Source organism: Drosophila pseudoobscura, chromosome 2 (genome assembly GCF_009870125.1).
Source record: "Drosophila pseudoobscura strain MV-25-SWS-2005 chromosome 2, UCI_Dpse_MV25, whole genome shotgun sequence".
Lineage (NCBI taxonomy): Eukaryota > Metazoa > Arthropoda > Insecta > Diptera > Drosophilidae > Drosophila > Drosophila pseudoobscura.
In genome coordinates, this window is record NC_046679.1 from 473,569 (window position 1) to 490,952 (window position 17,384).

Sequence of the window (17,384 nt, forward strand, 5' to 3'; positions counted from 1 at the left end):
CAGCGGGAAAACATTTTCCGTGCGAATAAAAAACAAACAAGCAAATCCGCAACAACGTTGCAATGATAATAAATCGATAACTAAAGCGATAAGGCCACATTCAGTTCCTGTTTCAGTTTTACTTTTAAATTCAGCATCAGTCGAGCGCAGCAAATCAAAATAATTGCACAACGATACAACAACAAGGGAGCGTGTACTTATCCCGATCCCCTGGCAGCTTATCGCTTTGCGATTTTAATAACAATTTCAAAAGATATTGCCCCGTTAAGACATCAGCCCCCAAGGGGGGGCCTTCAATGTTTGTCTTACCAGAGAGAGAGAGACTTATCAACGCTCCGCAGAGCAGCCAGAAACAATAAACCATTTGGCAATTGTCTCTGGATCCTGAAAGCCGGTCGAACTCACGTCGTTTGAGGGGCATAAAGTGAAATAATAAAACATTTTAACTCGACATTTGATGGCTGTCTTTCCCCATTTTTATTTTTATTTGTGTGGCATTGCGACCGGCAAATAAAAATAAAAGCAGAAACTAATACCGAGCCGAACCGAACCGAAACTGAAGCAGACACCCAAGGAGAATCGTGAAAGACACCTTGGAGCGATTTAATTTTTATGATGCAGCCACAAAGGAGCCAGAAATCGTAAATGCCAGCAAAATGACAGGAATCCAGGCGGATAACGAGGAAAAATTTATGCAATTAGAAATTAATATTATACAATTTGATCTCTCGCCTTATGGCCGCGACACGCTCATGGAGCGTCATAAATGTGAAATGTGTGTGGCAACTGCATGTTTATGCCACAATTTGAATTTTTATGCCAGGGAGGCGTGACCCAGCAGCCTCCTGAGGAATCTGCCCTGCCCTGCCCTTTGCTTCTGCGAATTTTAGTGCGCATTTTACCGAAAATTAATATTGTCACAATGGATGGATGCTGCTGGATGGCTGCATGGCTGGATGGACTGCATCTCCTTTGTTCGGTTACAAATTTGACTCGCTCGCCGAATTGATGATAACTTTTATTAATCATTTAATGCTGTGTCGTGGCAGGGGCAGGAGCTGGGGCTGTGGTGGAGTCTGCCGATAAGACTACAGGAGGAGGAACGTGGGAATCTCGCAACTGTCCGCGAGTGTCCAGGCGCGGGATTAGCCCCGGGGAGAGCTCTGTCTGAGGCTCGGATCTAAATAATACAAAGTCATTACAACGCAGCGCATTCATAATTAAAAATATTTACACAAATCAACTCGACTCAAGTCCTGGCCTGTCCTGTCTGAGGGTGGAGTCGGAGCAGAGAAGCAAGTGCACTGAGCGTGAGGAAGGTTTATCCTAATTAGTAAGTAAATGGGACAGGACAGACCTTGGGATTACCCTGGACGGCAGATTAAACGGAGAGAGAGCCAAATCAACTTTGGGGTATTCTTTAGCTTCCATTTCTACTGCCTGATGATGTCGTATATGATATTTACAAATAGATCTGTCAAGTATCTCTGCAAAGATATTTTGGGACTCCCAAGAAAGGAAAGTAGTCGTCCAATTTTTGAGGACTCTAATTCGCTCCACCCCTAACGCAATTGCCCCCAACCCCCCCTGGAGATTGCCCCGTGGCTAATTACAAATTCAGGCAAAATGCGCCCAAAAAAAAATACACAAAGAATCAATGGACCCGAGGGGTGGGACCGCTGCAGCAGGCAGCAGGAAGCCGAGGCTGAACCTGGAGCTGAAGCTAAGAGGAAATCTAATAAATGGAACCAAAAATGTGCGTACATCAAGGAATACTTCGCGGGATTGGGGATGGAGGAACACTCTGCATAGCTAAGTGAATTTGTAGCTGCATAAATCGAACTTTCAATTCGGCCTTTACTTTTGAATAACCTCCTTCTCTCTTTCCTTCCTTCCTTCCTTTACTATTCGTCGCTTTGAAAGGCAGGACACGTAATGAGTGAGGCTGGACAAGGAACAGCACACGAAGCCGTCAGCAACTGGAGCTGGAGCTGGATCTGGACCTGGACTCCACCTCTGGGCGTTGGTTTTTCCTATGGAATTAGCATAATTTCCTCAACAGTTTTCATTATGTCTGAATTTTAAGTAATTTTTTTTCGTCCTTCATGGCATATTTTTTCCTGTCCCGAACCCTGGAGTTTCTGGAGTTCCGTTCTGCCTGGGACCATTCGCAATTAAACGTGTAATTACTCGACTGCTTAAAAATGCGAGCGCACGAGGGTTTTCATCCGCACTTTCCTTCTTTTTTCCCCGTCGCCCTCTCCTTCCTAATTGTTGTTATTCCATTTCTTCGCTTTTCACGGAAGTTTTAACTTGTTTTTATTTGATTTTCTCATTTACTTCGGTCTGAGTTATTAGCGAGCTCTCATTACAGCAGCAGCAGCAGCAGTGGGAGGGGATTCCCCTGTTTACTTGTTGTGACACTTTCAAGTGGAGCGTAACGGAGGGGGAGTGGGAATACCGGATCAGGGATCAGGGGTCAGGGCACGACAACAGAATTTTTTATTCGATTATTATTCCAGCTTAAACGAGTTTCTCTCCGTCTGTTCTTTTAAAGATTTCCCGTCTCATTGGACACTAATCTCTGGGATACCCCTTCCAGCATCTCTTCCTTGGGAGCTCTGGAGCCAGCAGTCAGGACAAATGGACAGACTGCACTTAAGGACACTCAGGACACACTCGACGCAGACTTGCCGTCTGGCAGACACGGAAGATACAAAGAATCCAGAGTCGAAACAAAAAGCGAAGGAAGCAACAAAAGATTCGATACAACAGAAATGATTTCCTCCGACGGAAAAGCGAAATTGGCAAAAACGCGAAAGGAAGACGGAGAGTGGAGAGTGGAAAGCGGAGTCTATTAGCGGACAAAGGACCCGCCGGCCGGATAGTTTTATGATTTTGATAGCATGTGACAACAGGATGCATCTCCTGGATGGGGGTGCAGCCTGGAGGCCATCAGTTATAGCCGAAACATCCATTCGAGATGACTTTCCCATCACGGGTTTTATGTCTTTCCCAAATGCGATAGCCTAATGGATGCCAAGATACGATGCGAGGCAAATTAGATGTGAAGTGAGAGTGTGGGGAGTCTGGGGAGTCTGGGGAGAACGGGGAGTACTCGGAGTGGATGGGCAGGCAATTAGCCTGGACAATTGATGCTCATCCTTATCGGCGGAGGCGGAGGAGGAGGAGGAGGAGAAGGAGGAGAAGGAGGAGAATAAACTGCGCTGGTAATCGTCTGCCAAATTACGCGGGATTATCCCTAGTGGATGCTCTGCTGTCCCGTAATTGGCTTTAAAGTTCTTCGACTCGAGTCTCAAACTTCTTAAGGACGTGTAGTCGCACTTCCTTCATGCGTGTGCGATTTGCATTCCCCTCTCGCTTTGCCTGCCGCCTGCCAAATATCCTGTGTGTGAAAGAGTCGTAAATCTTTTGGCGGTGCGTCTGCCACTCCGCTCCGCTCCGACTGCCTGTCTGTCTGCCCCATAAATCATATGCAGCCAAGTATCCGTAAGAGATGAGACACGAGCCAAGCAGATTCGAGCATTTTTACGCTCTCGACGGGCGGAACTTCGGAACTCCAATCTGCTCTGCCCCGCTCCACTCAGTTCTGGTCTGCTGGGAGCCACCAAGAGACTCTCCAAGTTTTCAAGTTTACCAATTGCTGGGCTAAGTTTTCAACTTGAAGAAACGGACGGAATGTCGCATCGGGATGGAGCAATGCAAAACTTGGACAGATTGCTGCTGGTCTTAAACCCAATATAGTGACTAAATTATATTGGTTAAACAGATAGAGGAATACTAGGACCTACTATAGAAACCACATAACACATTATTACACTGCACATTTCTGTTTTGATTGTTTTGCCTCAAACACAATCTTATATTTACGTTTCATCTCCCGAAAGATTAACACAAATATGGAGGGTAGGGGATACATAGACACGGAGTACAAGTCCAAGTACAAGTACTACAACTAGTCGCAAGGCAACCCTTTCCGCGGAAGGAAAAAAGCAATCTCAGCTCGGGGCCGGAGGGCAAAACTATTTGGCAGTGGCGCACCCAGGGCGTATTCGGGACGTACCCAGGAGACGCTCTGCCAATTAACAGTTACATGTGTTTGAACGGAATAATTGGGTTGCGTGACGGCCAGGATAATGATAGGAAGATGGAAGGACGGGGTAGAGCTAAATATTAAACAAATAGAGCGGCTCTAAAGTAAACTCAAACTGAAAGCAGGGAACAGGGAACATGGCACACATGCCGCATGCCGTATGCCGTATGCCGCAAGGATAACCTATGCAATTATAGTGATTCCGGATAGTGCGTCATCGCCGTCATCGAGGAACTTCGGGGGACATCAGGGCGGGGAAGGGAGAAGGGAACTCTGGGAGAACTACCCATCATCATAATCATCAAAGTCTGCCGCAGGACAAAGGCGTTGCTAAAGTTATTAACGCGTCGTGTGGCGTCAATCAACTTGGGGCTTCCCAGCTCTCGATTTGCATGTTCTCGTGCAAGGGAGGACACACCACACCCCACTCGAATCCCAACCGCCCACCCCAACCCATTCCTAGGTTTACGTTTTTGGCCTGAAAAGAGCGGAAAACTTGAGGCTTAGGGCTGGTCCCGAAGTTTATGTTAATTTAATTGCAACACCAACCACATTAGAATAGTTTCACGTATCCTTATGAAGGATAAGCACTGCAGGAAAGGGTTTCCCCCGGCGATTGATGTGTGTGTTTGCCTTTTGCGGCTGCCTTCTCCATGCCGATGACGACGACGATGCCAATGCCGTGATGCCGGGATGCCGGGATGCTGATGCCATTTGTCAATATGCCGAGGCAGGGTAAAGTATCCTTAATTAAGTTCCCTGCCAGGAACTCTAAAATACGTTAACTGGTTTGTTTGCTCAGCTCACGCGAGAAGTTACTTTGTGCGAACGTCATCCATTCCATCGATAGTTCCACATTTGATATGCCATCAAGAGGCCACACATCAAAGACACGGACCCAGCCATCATCAAATTTAAATTACGTTTCCTCCACAGATCCACCAGCAGCGACGGGTTCTTGGGAGGGAGGAGCGTCTGGGGTTTATTTGTGAGGTGTTTTCAAGATGATTGAGAAGCGATTCGTCTGAGGTCTGGCCAAAATGGCTTTAAATATGGTTTTTGCAAGAAATTAAGCTTTGTTTCGATAGAAAATTGATTTCTTCAATATTTCGGAGAGAGAGTATCTTTGGGATCGCCTTGTTATTGGAGGACTCTCAAAAGCATTCCAGTCCGAAATGAGGAATCTTCTCATCCTTCAGCAAATGTTTATTTATATGCATCGCAGTTTGTATTTATGGCCGAATCATGATGACAAATGTCAGATGTGGCAAACACTTGAAATGGACACCACCACACCACTCCTCCGCCTCACTCCGTCCCAGGAGAAGTCACCCCCAAAAGAACTTGGTTCAGTGTTGCGGAAACATTTTGCAAATATTCTTCGGCGAGGCGAATCGGGAATAGAAAATATATTTATGGCTCGCTCAGCACATTACACACCTAATTTCTATATTAGTTTTCCCTGGGATGGACAGTGTCCAAGGAGGCAGCGGAGGCGTAGAGCAGACAAAGCGCTGAGCCTGAATATTTATACAGCTTGATTGGATTTTCGTCACGCCCTCCCACACACGAGTCCGGCCATTTGTCAGAGGCGGAGGGAGGAGTGGCGTGGAGGATGTCTGGCCATATTTTGATGGTTCCATTTTTGTTTTTATGGCTGCCTCATTAGGATCCATCGCATCTTTGTTCGTTCCTTTGTTTGCAAAGGGTTTAAGCCCAACAAATGACTGCAATTTGTGACCAGAATCCCCATCCCATCCCAACCTCGATACTCGATACTCGATACTCTTCCCCAAATGCTAGTTCGGGGGAAGATATCGCTGATGATTTAATCGTGCGTAAGTAATAGTTATAAATATCCTTTGTCCATTATTGGTTCAGGCATCTATCGCGGAACGGCTGGTTAAAAGTTTCCATTTACCAAAGCTTTCATTGAAAACTCATAATTTTGATTTACGGATGGGTTTGGGCAGGGTTGGGGACAGCTGTTGGTATTTTAACAATAGCTGAGGGAACACCCTCATCTACTGTGACTCATCCCTCATCCCAATCAGTTGGTTCTGGGCATCGCTTGTATCGCATTAGCACCTCATTTGGATGCTGGGCAAAGAAATTAGGGGGAGTGGGCCAGGCTGGACATGGACATGCCCTGAAGCCAGGGGGATACTTTAAAGTGGGATATCCTTGGTGGGAAGACAGTTTCCATTGCACTCGATTTGCATTTTCGTGTGTCGGGAATGGCTTGATTTATGTGCCTGAATAAAGGGGACTGCTCCTGATCGGGGCGCATAAATTTAAGCTAACCAAATAATTCCCAGCTCCCAGGAGACATCCACTTCTCCTGCCCCCGCCCCTGCCCCTGCCCCAGCCCCAGCCCAAGCCCCTTCCCACTCCTTCGCTCTAAACTCCAAACAAACGCAATTGAAGCCATGAATTGCAAATGAATTAATTTTCGGGAACAAAGGCGCTCAAAAGTTGAAATTGAATTTGTTGCTCATTAAAACGAGAGCAAGAGCCAGTGCCAGTGCCAGAGCCAAGGAGGAGGAGTATCCACTGGATGATGGGTGTGTGTGGGTATGGGTGTGGGTGGATTCTAGATTCAACCTGGAAAACCACTTAACCACATACGCCGGCGCCAACACATGGCCGAACCGCACAACATGTTATGGCCACAATTAAGGCCGTCATTTCAGAGGCAAGACATATGCAAATGGGCCGAAGCGAAAAACCCCTTTCTGCCCATATATCATCTATAGTTGGGGGATGGCAATGGCAACGACAATGGGGCTCCATGCTGTGCTATCATCCAATTTTTTGGACTGGATCCAGAACCATCCGCGCCCGAGAATGGCTCTCCATGAATTTTAATTACGGCGTTGATATTTCAATTTGAATTTAAATATTGTGAGCTCAGTTAATTTCATTAATAAATATTTATGGTGGTTCGGCGCTAAGCGTCGCAGTTGAGGAACGGAACCCCGTTCTCCCTCCAAAAGGGGAAAAGGGTGGGTCTGCCCCGCCTCCAACCATGAGGCCATCGCTCTTGGCCAACTGTCAATAGAAGAGAGAAGCAGACCTCAACATGGCTAAGCGAAATTACGTGCTCTCTTTTACGGGACGGGACCCACACGAGGACACACATGGGCCAGGACAAGGACATGCCACTCGTTAGCCGGTCAATTGATTGATGGCCGCATTGAGGAATGTCGTAGCAGATCTGGATTTGGATCGGGCTCGGATTCTGCATCGCATTGAAAAGCACTTATCGCTTCTCCATCCTCCATCCTGGCAACTCCTTCTCTGACAGCTGAAATTAAATCAGCGCTGATTCCAGTTGGGACTTTAAATGAGACTGCCGCAGCCATCTCCCCACCCGAACTACAACTCCATCAGAAATCCAGCAATCCAGCAAACCCTTCCACAAGTACAGACAGTCCTGGCACATGGCTCCTGTCGGACTGCTAAGCCCTGTGGCAACTCGGGAGATTAACTCAAATTTGTGGCGGCACAATAAATTTCACGGCGCGGCATTAAAAATTAAGCGCCGCCATAGCAGGACGAAAGACAGTTGACTTTTTTGCTGGAATCTCTTCTGCACCAGGAGGCATCCTTCAGCTAATTACACTGAGCAGCATGAATTCGATGAATCCACCTAGAGAAATCTCTGAGCTCTATTCTGGAACTCTGGAATTATCTCTGGAAACCCTTGCAGGACAGTGTGACTCTCGCTCGTGCCTCCTTCGCGCTGGATTCCTTTCGCCCCAATAAATTTCACCTGAGTCGGCGTTGTCACGCCTCTGCATATGTCTCTGCCCGAACCATCCTTCGTTGCCTCCTTAATTTATGTGAGCGAAAGTATCTATGCATCTACCTACACTACCGACTCGTGTATGTGTATGTGTGTCTGTGTGTGGGCTTTGGAAACTTGCAGGTTGTCTGGTCTGGAATTTGTACAGTTGAGAATGAGATTCAAAGGAGCGCAGCCATGGGCTTAGTGCGGACTAACATTTTCCCGAACATTTCAGACCGGAAGAAACGAAAGTACGGATTCCCACGACAGGGGAGAGGGGATGCATGAGCACGGGATGAGGGAAGTCGAATAAAAAATCCATTTGCAGGCGCCGCGTTCTCCCTTTCCCTTTCTCTAGCTTCCTCTTTTTTTTGTTTTTGGGGTAAATGTGGCTATTTTTTGCTCATATTTCAGAGGGAATGGAATTACAAAACAAATTACAGAATCCAAAATACAAAATAAGAGGCATATTTCTCACTTTTATGATGTTTACTGGACACGCCCCCTGAAAGAACCCTGCTTCGGGTGACCTTTCACCCTTATTAGAGCAGCGGGACAGCGCCGCCTTGTTCTCTGCGATGTATTTTTTTTGTTTTTTAATTTTGAATTTTGAATTTTGAATTTCGAATGGAAATTTACATAATTTATGGGCAGCAACAAAAGTCACACACAGATACGGGATCCTGCAGAAGGAGTCGCGGGAGTGTCCGTAGCATATGCCAGGACCACATTTTTTTCATTAAAAATATGTTTATAATTTACGATTTTTTAAACCACGCGACAACAAATGAGGCGCAAATTATTTTCGGCTCATTCCGAGCTGGTTTGCTCCTTGATTCGGTCAGAGTCGCGCCTCATTAAGAGCTCATTAAAGTCCCGAGACTCGAGACCCAGAGGAGAGAGCCGCGCCAGTTATTCCTGAGCATTTTAACACGTTTTTAATTTTAATGCATTTTATGGCCCCCCCTTAACGATGTCTTAACTTCAGATTCCCCTCCCCGCCCCCTGCGCGTCATTGGATGCTCTCGCGGGCTGACTTTCACTTGTTGACTGTCGCTCCTGCTCCGCGACATCCTCGTCAACGTCACCGCACATCAGGACATCAGCACGTCAAACTTCATTAGGAAGGGAAAGTGGAAAGTGGCAAGGATGTTGCAGGGGGTGAGGGTTGGTTGCTGCTGCTGCTGTGGTTCGTTCATTGTTTTTATGGTTTGCGCTAATTAGTTACGAAGTCATAGAATTTTACAGGCATTGCTCTCGAGGACTGACAGAGAAGTTATTGTCTGTTGCCCGTAATCCGCCCCTGGTCTGACGCTGAAGCAGTCATCATTTGTGGTTTCCGCCGTCTGCAGAGAGAAGGAAAGGAATAAGTTTATTCCAACAATTTGTGTAAGCTCGTGCCACAAATTAATCAGAAGGAAACCAACGCCAGATGAGTGACCACTTGACCAGGCCTGCAGACGGAGTATAAATCTCAGGATCGCCACGAATCCCAGCCAGAGCCCAGAATGCAGCCAATTACAGGGAAACCCATTTGACAAAGTGGTAGACCAGGATCCAAGATGAGCCCAGCTCCGACTAAGATGTTGGGCGAGTCCATAAATTTGCGGGCGACACGGACATAATTATGCCGACAGGCGGCCTTAAGGGGTTACCGAAAGGGGAAGACGCATCCCCGGATCCATGGGATTTTAAATTAAAATAACTAGAAACGATATTACGACTATGGGATACCGGCTAATCGGGAATGTAAACCAAATTTTCAGCTGTAGCTCCTCGTCTGGTACATTTATACCATCACGATAATACTTGCTGGTGATCATACAGACAGACTTACATTTTCAGTTATAGAATATACCCTTTCTACTGTAAGAGTACCGGGTATAAGTACCACGCCCCGCTGTTATAAATCAAAGTCAGTGGGCTTTGTATTGGATTTGGCGAAAGGAATTTGTAGACATTAAGAAAGTCCAGCTTCAACTTCAACATTAACTCCTTCTCCCAATCGTAGTCCTGTCTTCCTGTTGCTTTCCTGCTGTGGATTGGGGGCGTTCAGGCATTTGAATAAAGTTGGACCTTGTTTGGGGAAAGTGTCGCTGACATGTTAAGACTTCTCCCAGATTTATAGCCCTGGCCGAGAAACGGAAGGACCAAGGAAGCTGGAAGGAGGAGTAACAGTTGGAGGTGGAAGCCAATTTAAAAATTGAATTCCAAATCCTCCTGCTCCTGCTGTCGGCTAATCATGCATCGGATTGGTTCGGTTCGACACATGTGTGCGGTTGTTAGATCTCTTATCGTGGCAAAATTTTGACACATGCCACACCAAATTCCATTCTCCATTGTCAATCTCTCAAGCACTCTCCGGCACTCTCCGAGGGGCCTAATGCGATTATTTGCTGTGTTTTTGCCCGAAATTCCGCAAAGCAAAGCAAAGGCAAAGCCATTTGCCAGCAGCTCTGATTAAATTGGATTGTAGATGCTCATAACTGTCACACATGGCCCCGTGGAGTGTCAACACCATCAAACCACCCAAAAAACAAGGAACAAAAACATGAAAACAAAAAAGGAAAAGTGAAAAGGAGAAAGGTTAGAAAGGACTAGCCGATGAATGGAATACCCTTGCAACACTAGGTCTTCTATTCTAGAGTTTGGATTTACACCAAAGGATACCTCAATCTCAGCCATTAAGAATCAATGGATTTCCCTTCCCATCTCATCCGCTGCTGCATGGCAAAACAATAGTCCCCCTTCGGACAGGGTATTTAACAAAATTCAGCATAGTTTTTCAATAAACCCATCAAAAGGTACGAGCGCTGATGCTCTTGAGCCCTCACCCCTGGCATTGTCCTGCCAATATCCCCGACCCTGTGCCCGTGCCCCTGAGGATGTCCTCCAGGCAACTCATCGTAAACGCAATTTGATTTATGGACAATGTGGAAATTGAAAATTGTCGCATGGTCACTTTAATTTCTGAGTTATGCGACTTTAAACCGAGTTGAGGGATGGCCCCGGCCCCGGCCCCGGCCCCGGTCGCTGATGAGGCAGGAAGTGAATTATGCCATGCTTCGTTGTGAGGTTATGTAGCGATGACACACGGTACACGGTCCACGTTACACGGTACAGTCGCCGCACAGAGCTGTATCCTGGAGAAACTGTACTTGTTGACCGCCCCGGCCTCCGCCTTGCTGCCTTCGATTTTGTTGCGTGCGAAAGGAGGAAATGGCACGCGTCGCTTGTTAGTCGCTCGCTGTTGCAAGTTAAAGAGCAATCGGGGCGGACCTGGGCGGGGCAGCAACAACCCTCATTGTCTCAGCTCGTCCTCGTCCTGGTACCGGATCAGGGGGTGGGGGTGGAGGTGGAGTTGTGCTTGATGTTTGCCTGTTTGCTGCTAGTCGCTGAAGTGCCTCGACGGTTTAGTGTCGGCTTACAGTTTTGACATTTGTCCGATCGGTGCGGCGAGAGGCTGATTGCAGATGAGTATCGTCGAAAGCGGATGATGGATGCATTCTCCTCCTCCTCCTCTCCGCTGAAGTGTGAAATATGCCATCAACTTGTCCACTGTCCACTCGCCTTCCACGCATCGCTCGTTCCCGAGAATGTTAACCCTTTTGTTGACCCTTGGGGCCGCTTGACAAAGTTTCACTTATTTGGCAATTATTGGAAATATTTTCCAGTTTTAATTGAAAAACTGAAACCGAAGCTGGCCCTCCCGCTGGATACCCTTCTGGTCTGGGCCACTTTCATGCATGCCTGCACCTGCTGCTGCTCCTGTTGCTGCTTCTGTTGGTCCACAATTAAAATTGCTCATAGCCCCAGCCCCTGTCGTAGGTCCATTGGAAAAGTTTTCATGGTTATCACTTTGTGCCGGTTCCAAGGGGAGGAGGTTTTATTTTTCATGGCTTTTCAATTTTAATTGAAATTTATGCCCATCTCTCAAAGGGTTTGTCCGCACCAAGTGGGCTCACCAGCCAGCCCCCTCTGGCCAACACTCCTCCAGCCACGTGTTCGCCAAAAAAGAAGTGTGGCAAATTGTTGAAAATTTGAAAATTTACATGTACAATCGCCTGGAGCGATCCTGGAAGGGGTGAAGCAGAGGTGGAGCAGGGCGGAGTCCTGTGATTTACAGCCCGCACTTTGGTAATTTACGAGCCGCAGCACTTGAAACAGAAACAAAAACAGAACCCAGCAGAACCGAACCACACCGAAACACGGAAAGTGCATGCAAAACATTTTGTTATTTTGTTGTTGCGGCGCCATTTTATTGCCATTCGGTTTGTTCATGTGTAAAATTTGAAATTGTTGTAAATAATTACCCTAATGGCTGCATGCCACCCCCCCCTCCCATTCAATCGTACGTCTCCCAGTCTCATAGTCTCCCTTCTGTGTCCTGTGTCCCGTGTCCCGTGTCCGATGTCCTCGTGGACCAGTTGCCACTTCTTTTTCTTGTACAGTTAATTTGTGAGCCGAGCCGAGCCGGCAGCGTCGCCATTTGTAATTAAGCCTAAACCGTTAATATTTCAGCCAGATAAGAGCAACTGCACCCTATCCTGTCCCCGTTCCCCATACCCCATCTCCCAGTCAGAGCCATTCCCATCCCAAAGATAGCCATAAATTCTGAACCAAAAGTTGGTCCTTCGGAACAGGATCAGCGCCAAATTGTTGGGGAAACATTTTACGGTTCGGCGAGAGCGAATCTCTCCCATGGTCCACGGTCGGGTGTTAATTTCCAGCCAGATTTTTTCTTATCACAGCCCCAAACGAAAGTGAAAATTCACTTTCCCTCTGCTTCTGTTTTGCCAAGAATTTAATTAGCATACCGAATCGTTAACAAGATTGGAAAGCCCCTGAGTTATGCTATGCACAAGTTTCGCATGTAAATCTGGATTGGAGAGGGGAAGGTCCTCTTCTTCGGGGTTGCCGAAATTGTAATTAAGAAATGTGCCTCTCGACCTGCAGAAAAGTGCTTGCTAGTCAACAGAAAATGGGGAACGGAAGAGGGAACTGAATCACAATAGAGAAGTACATAAATCATTATAATTCAAGTAAACAAAACCCTATATACGAATACAAACGCTGTTTACAATTGTGTTTCTTACAATTTAGCTTTATTTGTAATGGTTACCCTAACCGGCTTCCGATGGTTCTTCTGAAACTCTGAAAGAGTTCATAGAAAACTATATGGATCTGCCATATAACCATATAATGGCCATAATCATCCTTAACAGTACGATTATGTATACTGAGGATCTCTTGGATCGCAAAGAAGTTAAGGCTAAATCTAAATTAAGTTAAGCTACGACTATTATCCAAAGCGAGTGAGTCCGATCCTAGCCAATGTGGATATCTAAAAAGTAGAAGGAATAGAACGATCTGTTAGCTTGTAGGCTTGGCACAACATACGACACAACTTACTATTATGATGGATGTTAATGTTAATTTTGGGAATCCTTATTTTCGGTTTGGCTCTGCCTTTCGGCTTGGGGGCCGCGAAGGCATCGCCAGAGCAGAGGACCAGGAACGCCAACAACAGAAGCCAACCGAACCTGAAGTACTTCATATTTAGTGCGAATATTTATGGTGCGACTGAGCGCGGCTGAGAGCTAAACGATTACTGCGGTGTAGCCGATGACTGTTCTTAAATAAATCATCGGGCGAAGAGTCGGAATTCCTAAACATTAACCATCTATGTCATTGGGAATTCTCCCGAATTATATAAAATCACCGAAACGCTGACGATGATAATGATGATGATGATGATGAAATCAATGAGGCCGTTATCTGTTTGGATTTTACCACTAGGGCGTGCTTATCAATAAATCCGAAAGTAAACCCCCGAGTGAATGGAATGGAATACCCAGAATACCAGATCTACTCGCAAGAGCTAGCTCAACCCATCCCATTGACGGGGAGACTCACAGTGACAGCCCCTGCACTCGAGTGTCGACTACTCGAACATAAACATGCATAAATTGCATTATAAGCGACCCAAACAAAGCATTAACCCCCTTCCGGCAATCGCCACCCCTCCCACTGCCCGAGCAGCCATAACTATTCATTATCGACACATAAACGACCCTGCGACCCTCTCCCAGGCCAAGGGCAGGGCAGGGCACTCATAACTTCAAATTTTTATTAAATAAACAGAACAAAGCAATGGCCGGAAAATGTCCCATACCCGTACTCGCACTCGTACTGGTACAGAGGGGAGGACACAGGACCTAGGACATATGCACGAGCATCCTTCTGACCCACTAAATTGGGAATATGCGAATTGCATGGCTGGAAAGAACCCTTTCTATCCTAGAGCCCATCCCTCGAGCATCTCCCTCTCCAGCACATCCTGCGTAATTCAATATTTGACTATATGAGATTTATGGCCACAGGGTCTAGCGACTTCCGCTGGGCTGGCAACGTCCTCGTCCTAGTCGTTCTAGTCGTCTTCGTCGTTTTATTTGTATAAAGTATAATTTTTGATTTAGTGCGATTTGTGTCAACGGTTCGAGCTACGCGCCGCGGAGCGCCGCACACGCTGCGGGTGGCAAAGGGTTGAGGTTTGGGCGAGAGCAATAGTTTCGCAATATCCGAAAAGTGAAAGTTTGCTTCGCTTTGTTTGCCTTGGATGCGATGGTGCGGATATGAGACCGCATGCTGATTGTCATTCAGGATTTTGGAGGGAGTACTTACACCACTCCATCCTCCTGCCAGGCGGAAGCGGATGTTATGCCAGCGGAATGCGCATAAAAGTTTATTATTATGCCCGAAATTTGGTGGAAATTGAAGAGAACTGCCAGTGCAGATGACAACAAATTGCTTTGTTTGGCTTTGGCGAATACGCGAGGGAATTAGCGGAGACGCCTCGCGGCAATGGCAGCTGGGGTCTTCAACGGAGATGGGGTTGCTGGGGCACACAGGTATACAGGATGCAGACGCCAGTGCCACCCGATAAGGCGCGAAAGGGCTTGGCAAGGGAGAAGCAATTTCCCGCGAAAAATTTGCATAGCTCGTGGGAGCGAACAATCGCAACTAATCAAAGGGTTGCGTTGCCGCACGGCCGGAAGCACGAGACATGCGAATTTATTACAGGTTGCATTAAATTTAATTTTCATTCGGAACGTGTGCGGAAACTGCCGATGAACCGGCCCGCCGAGGAGATTGACTTACCCAGTCAGGCGCGTAATGAGGTGAGGTGTCAGCGTTGCTTCATCTCCTCGATCTGCTTGAGCAGCAGCTGCATGCGATCCTTCATCAGCGGCTGGCCGCGCTGGGTGCGCTTGCTAATGGCCTTGGTCTTTTCGAGGCGCTGCTTCTTGTAGGCCTTAATGCGAGCCTCCTTTTCAGCCCGCACCTGTTGGCGCTCAGCCTCGGCTTTGGATGCCTTCTGCTGTCGGATCATTTGGCGGATCTCGGGCTTGTTTGGTTTATCCTGAAATGCAGTGCGGAATGTGTGAGAGACGGGCGGCATAGCATTTTGCTTATACACACTGTTTTCGGCTTCGCCTTGTGCTTCTGCTTAAAGTTTGGCTTCTGCCATTGCGTGGCCTTGGCCTTGCTGTGCGTTGGCTTTTTATTGGGTTTTCCCTGCGGCTTTTGTGTTTTCGGCTTCATCTTATTCCACTTTTTTTTATAAACAAACGAAAAACGTGCTTAAACAGCTGTTGCAACAGCAACACTAGTCTCTGTGTCGAATGTATGTAGATGTGTAGTTACGGTGTAAATTACTGATACATCGGACTTTTCTCTTACGTTTTATTTGTTTTGAACTATTTCGCTAAAACCTTTTTTTAGACAAGATCCGATAAAAGCAAGTGTTTAAAATAAACCAGACAATTAGAAAATAGGTTCATTAATTGAATTAAATTATGTGGGCATGGATAATTGTTCTATATAACTAATAATATTCCACGGAATATCAAAATCGAGGAATATGTATAATAGAACTTGAATTCGTCAGTATTTTTACTGTATATGTTTAAAATGAGACGGTATATTTTGGTATATTTTTGACGGTCAGACCGTATATTTTCCGCGATTACAGCTCTACAACGTTGAAAATGTTAAAAATAACTAAATTCATTGCACAAAATGGCAAGTATATTGTCTAATTATTTGGGAAACGTCTAATCCAACCTTCGCCCACTAGCTACTGTTGTCAATTTAGCTGGCAGCCGTTTGGCCCGGCCTGCATCGCGCTTTTATGCCCAGACCGGCAGTGCGGAAGGCAAAACCACAACACGAGACTCGGATGAACCGATTGACATAACGAATCCCTTCGAGAAGGACCCTCAGCAGTGCATACTGTGCAAGAACAACATCACCCCGCACTACAAGAATGTTCGGCTGCTGTCACAGTTCCAGTCGTCGTACACGGGACGCATCTACGGACGCCACATAACCGGGTTATGCAAGCAGAAGCAGGAGGATGTTGAGCGGGCCATTCTTCGGGCACAGCAGTGTCTGCTGATGCCGGGCTACCACAAGGACCTGGACTTCCTGCAGGACCCAAAGCTCTTCGATCCGGAGAGGCCCGTGCGGCCCCATAAATACTAGTTTGCACTTAAGTTTTGTTCACAATCTGTTTTTATTGCGGAGTAATACATTTTGCCACCGTGAAGCATTGTCCGAGTGTCAGTCCTCCTCCAGGTACCGCAGCATCTCGAGAGGAATACCTAGTTGTATCAACACGGCCTTCTTTGTCGGCCGGGGATCGACCATGGCCTGTAGGTCGTTCATAGTAGCTATGAATCCCCGCCGCCAGGTCTCGATGTCTGCCTGCAGCTCGGCGATTCTGCTGTCCTGTGGTTCTACTTTATCATCCTCCTCTTCCATTTGCTCTTTGTCCACTACTTCTTCATCCTCCTCTTCCATTTGCTCTTTGTCTTCCACTATCTTGGCTCTTTCATCATCCTCTTCCAGTCGGTCCTTGTCTTCTACTATCTTGCCCCTTTCATCCTCTTGCAACTTGCTGGCCACTGTACGTTCCGCTTTCTTTGCTTGTGGTTTTTTTTCTTTTTCTCTTGGAGTGGACTCCTTCTCGCTGGTCTTCTCCTTAAGTTGGCTTGCGGCTGCGAACTCCAGCCGCTTTTTGGTCAGCTCCGTACGGATGCGGGACAATCCGATGCGTTTGCGACTGTTTGTGGACAGCGGAAGGGCGCGAGGAGTCTCTTGTTCTGTCCGATCTGTAGGTGTAGTGGTTCCCAATTCCTCCCGCTGCAGCCGCAACAAAGGCGTGGTGTGGCACGCCCGTCTCATCAGACCAAGCCGTGGTCTCCGCGCCGACTGCGGGGTTCCATTCGCTGCCTCTTCCATTCAAAATCCGCAAAATACATGCGAAATGGATTCAAATTGAATTGCTTACAAATTTTATAAAAACGAGGGGCTGCCAGACTGCCTGCGAAACTAGTTCCAAGAACAAACACTGCCATGGCGCCACTGAGTCTTGTAAATTCAACACTAGAGATCGTTTGTGACAATAAAAATTAA

At 46.9% G+C, this 17,384-nt stretch overlaps 4 protein-coding genes across 4 annotated transcripts; 1 reads left to right on the forward strand and 3 right to left on the reverse strand.

Annotated features, from left to right (window-relative positions):
• Positions 1-12,987: 12,987 nt before the first annotated feature.
• Positions 12,988-13,629, reverse strand: LOC26533669 (uncharacterized). The gene is made up of 2 exons (XM_015183481.2): positions 13,317-13,629; positions 12,988-13,248 (listed from the first exon to the last, which is right to left on the reverse strand). The coding sequence occupies exons 1-2, from the start codon at positions 13,459-13,461 to the stop codon at positions 13,232-13,234; spliced, it is 162 nt and encodes a 53-aa protein (XP_015038967.1). The 5' UTR covers positions 13,462-13,629; the 3' UTR covers positions 12,988-13,231.
• LOC4800394 (thyroid transcription factor 1-associated protein 26) lies at positions 12,988-15,584 on the reverse strand. Its single transcript, XM_015183062.2, has 3 exons — positions 15,387-15,584; positions 15,066-15,327; positions 12,988-13,248 (listed from the first exon to the last, which is right to left on the reverse strand). The coding sequence occupies exons 1-2, from the start codon at positions 15,507-15,509 to the stop codon at positions 15,094-15,096; spliced, it is 357 nt and encodes a 118-aa protein (XP_015038548.1). The 5' UTR covers positions 15,510-15,584; the 3' UTR covers positions 12,988-13,248; positions 15,066-15,093.
• Positions 15,585-15,887: 303 nt separating this feature from the next.
• On the forward strand, positions 15,888-16,515 carry mRpS18C (mitochondrial ribosomal protein S18C). Its single transcript, XM_001357641.5, has 2 exons — positions 15,888-15,989; positions 16,045-16,515. Exons 1-2 carry the CDS (start codon positions 15,956-15,958, stop codon positions 16,449-16,451), a joined length of 441 nt encoding a protein of 146 aa, XP_001357678.4. The 5' UTR covers positions 15,888-15,955; the 3' UTR covers positions 16,452-16,515.
• Positions 16,459-17,322, reverse strand: LOC4800392 (glutamic acid-rich protein). Its single transcript, XM_001357640.5, has one exon. The coding sequence runs from the start codon at positions 17,208-17,210 to the stop codon at positions 16,530-16,532; it is 681 nt and encodes a 226-aa protein (XP_001357677.5). The 5' UTR covers positions 17,211-17,322; the 3' UTR covers positions 16,459-16,529.
• Between the last annotated feature and the right edge of the window lie 62 nt (positions 17,323-17,384).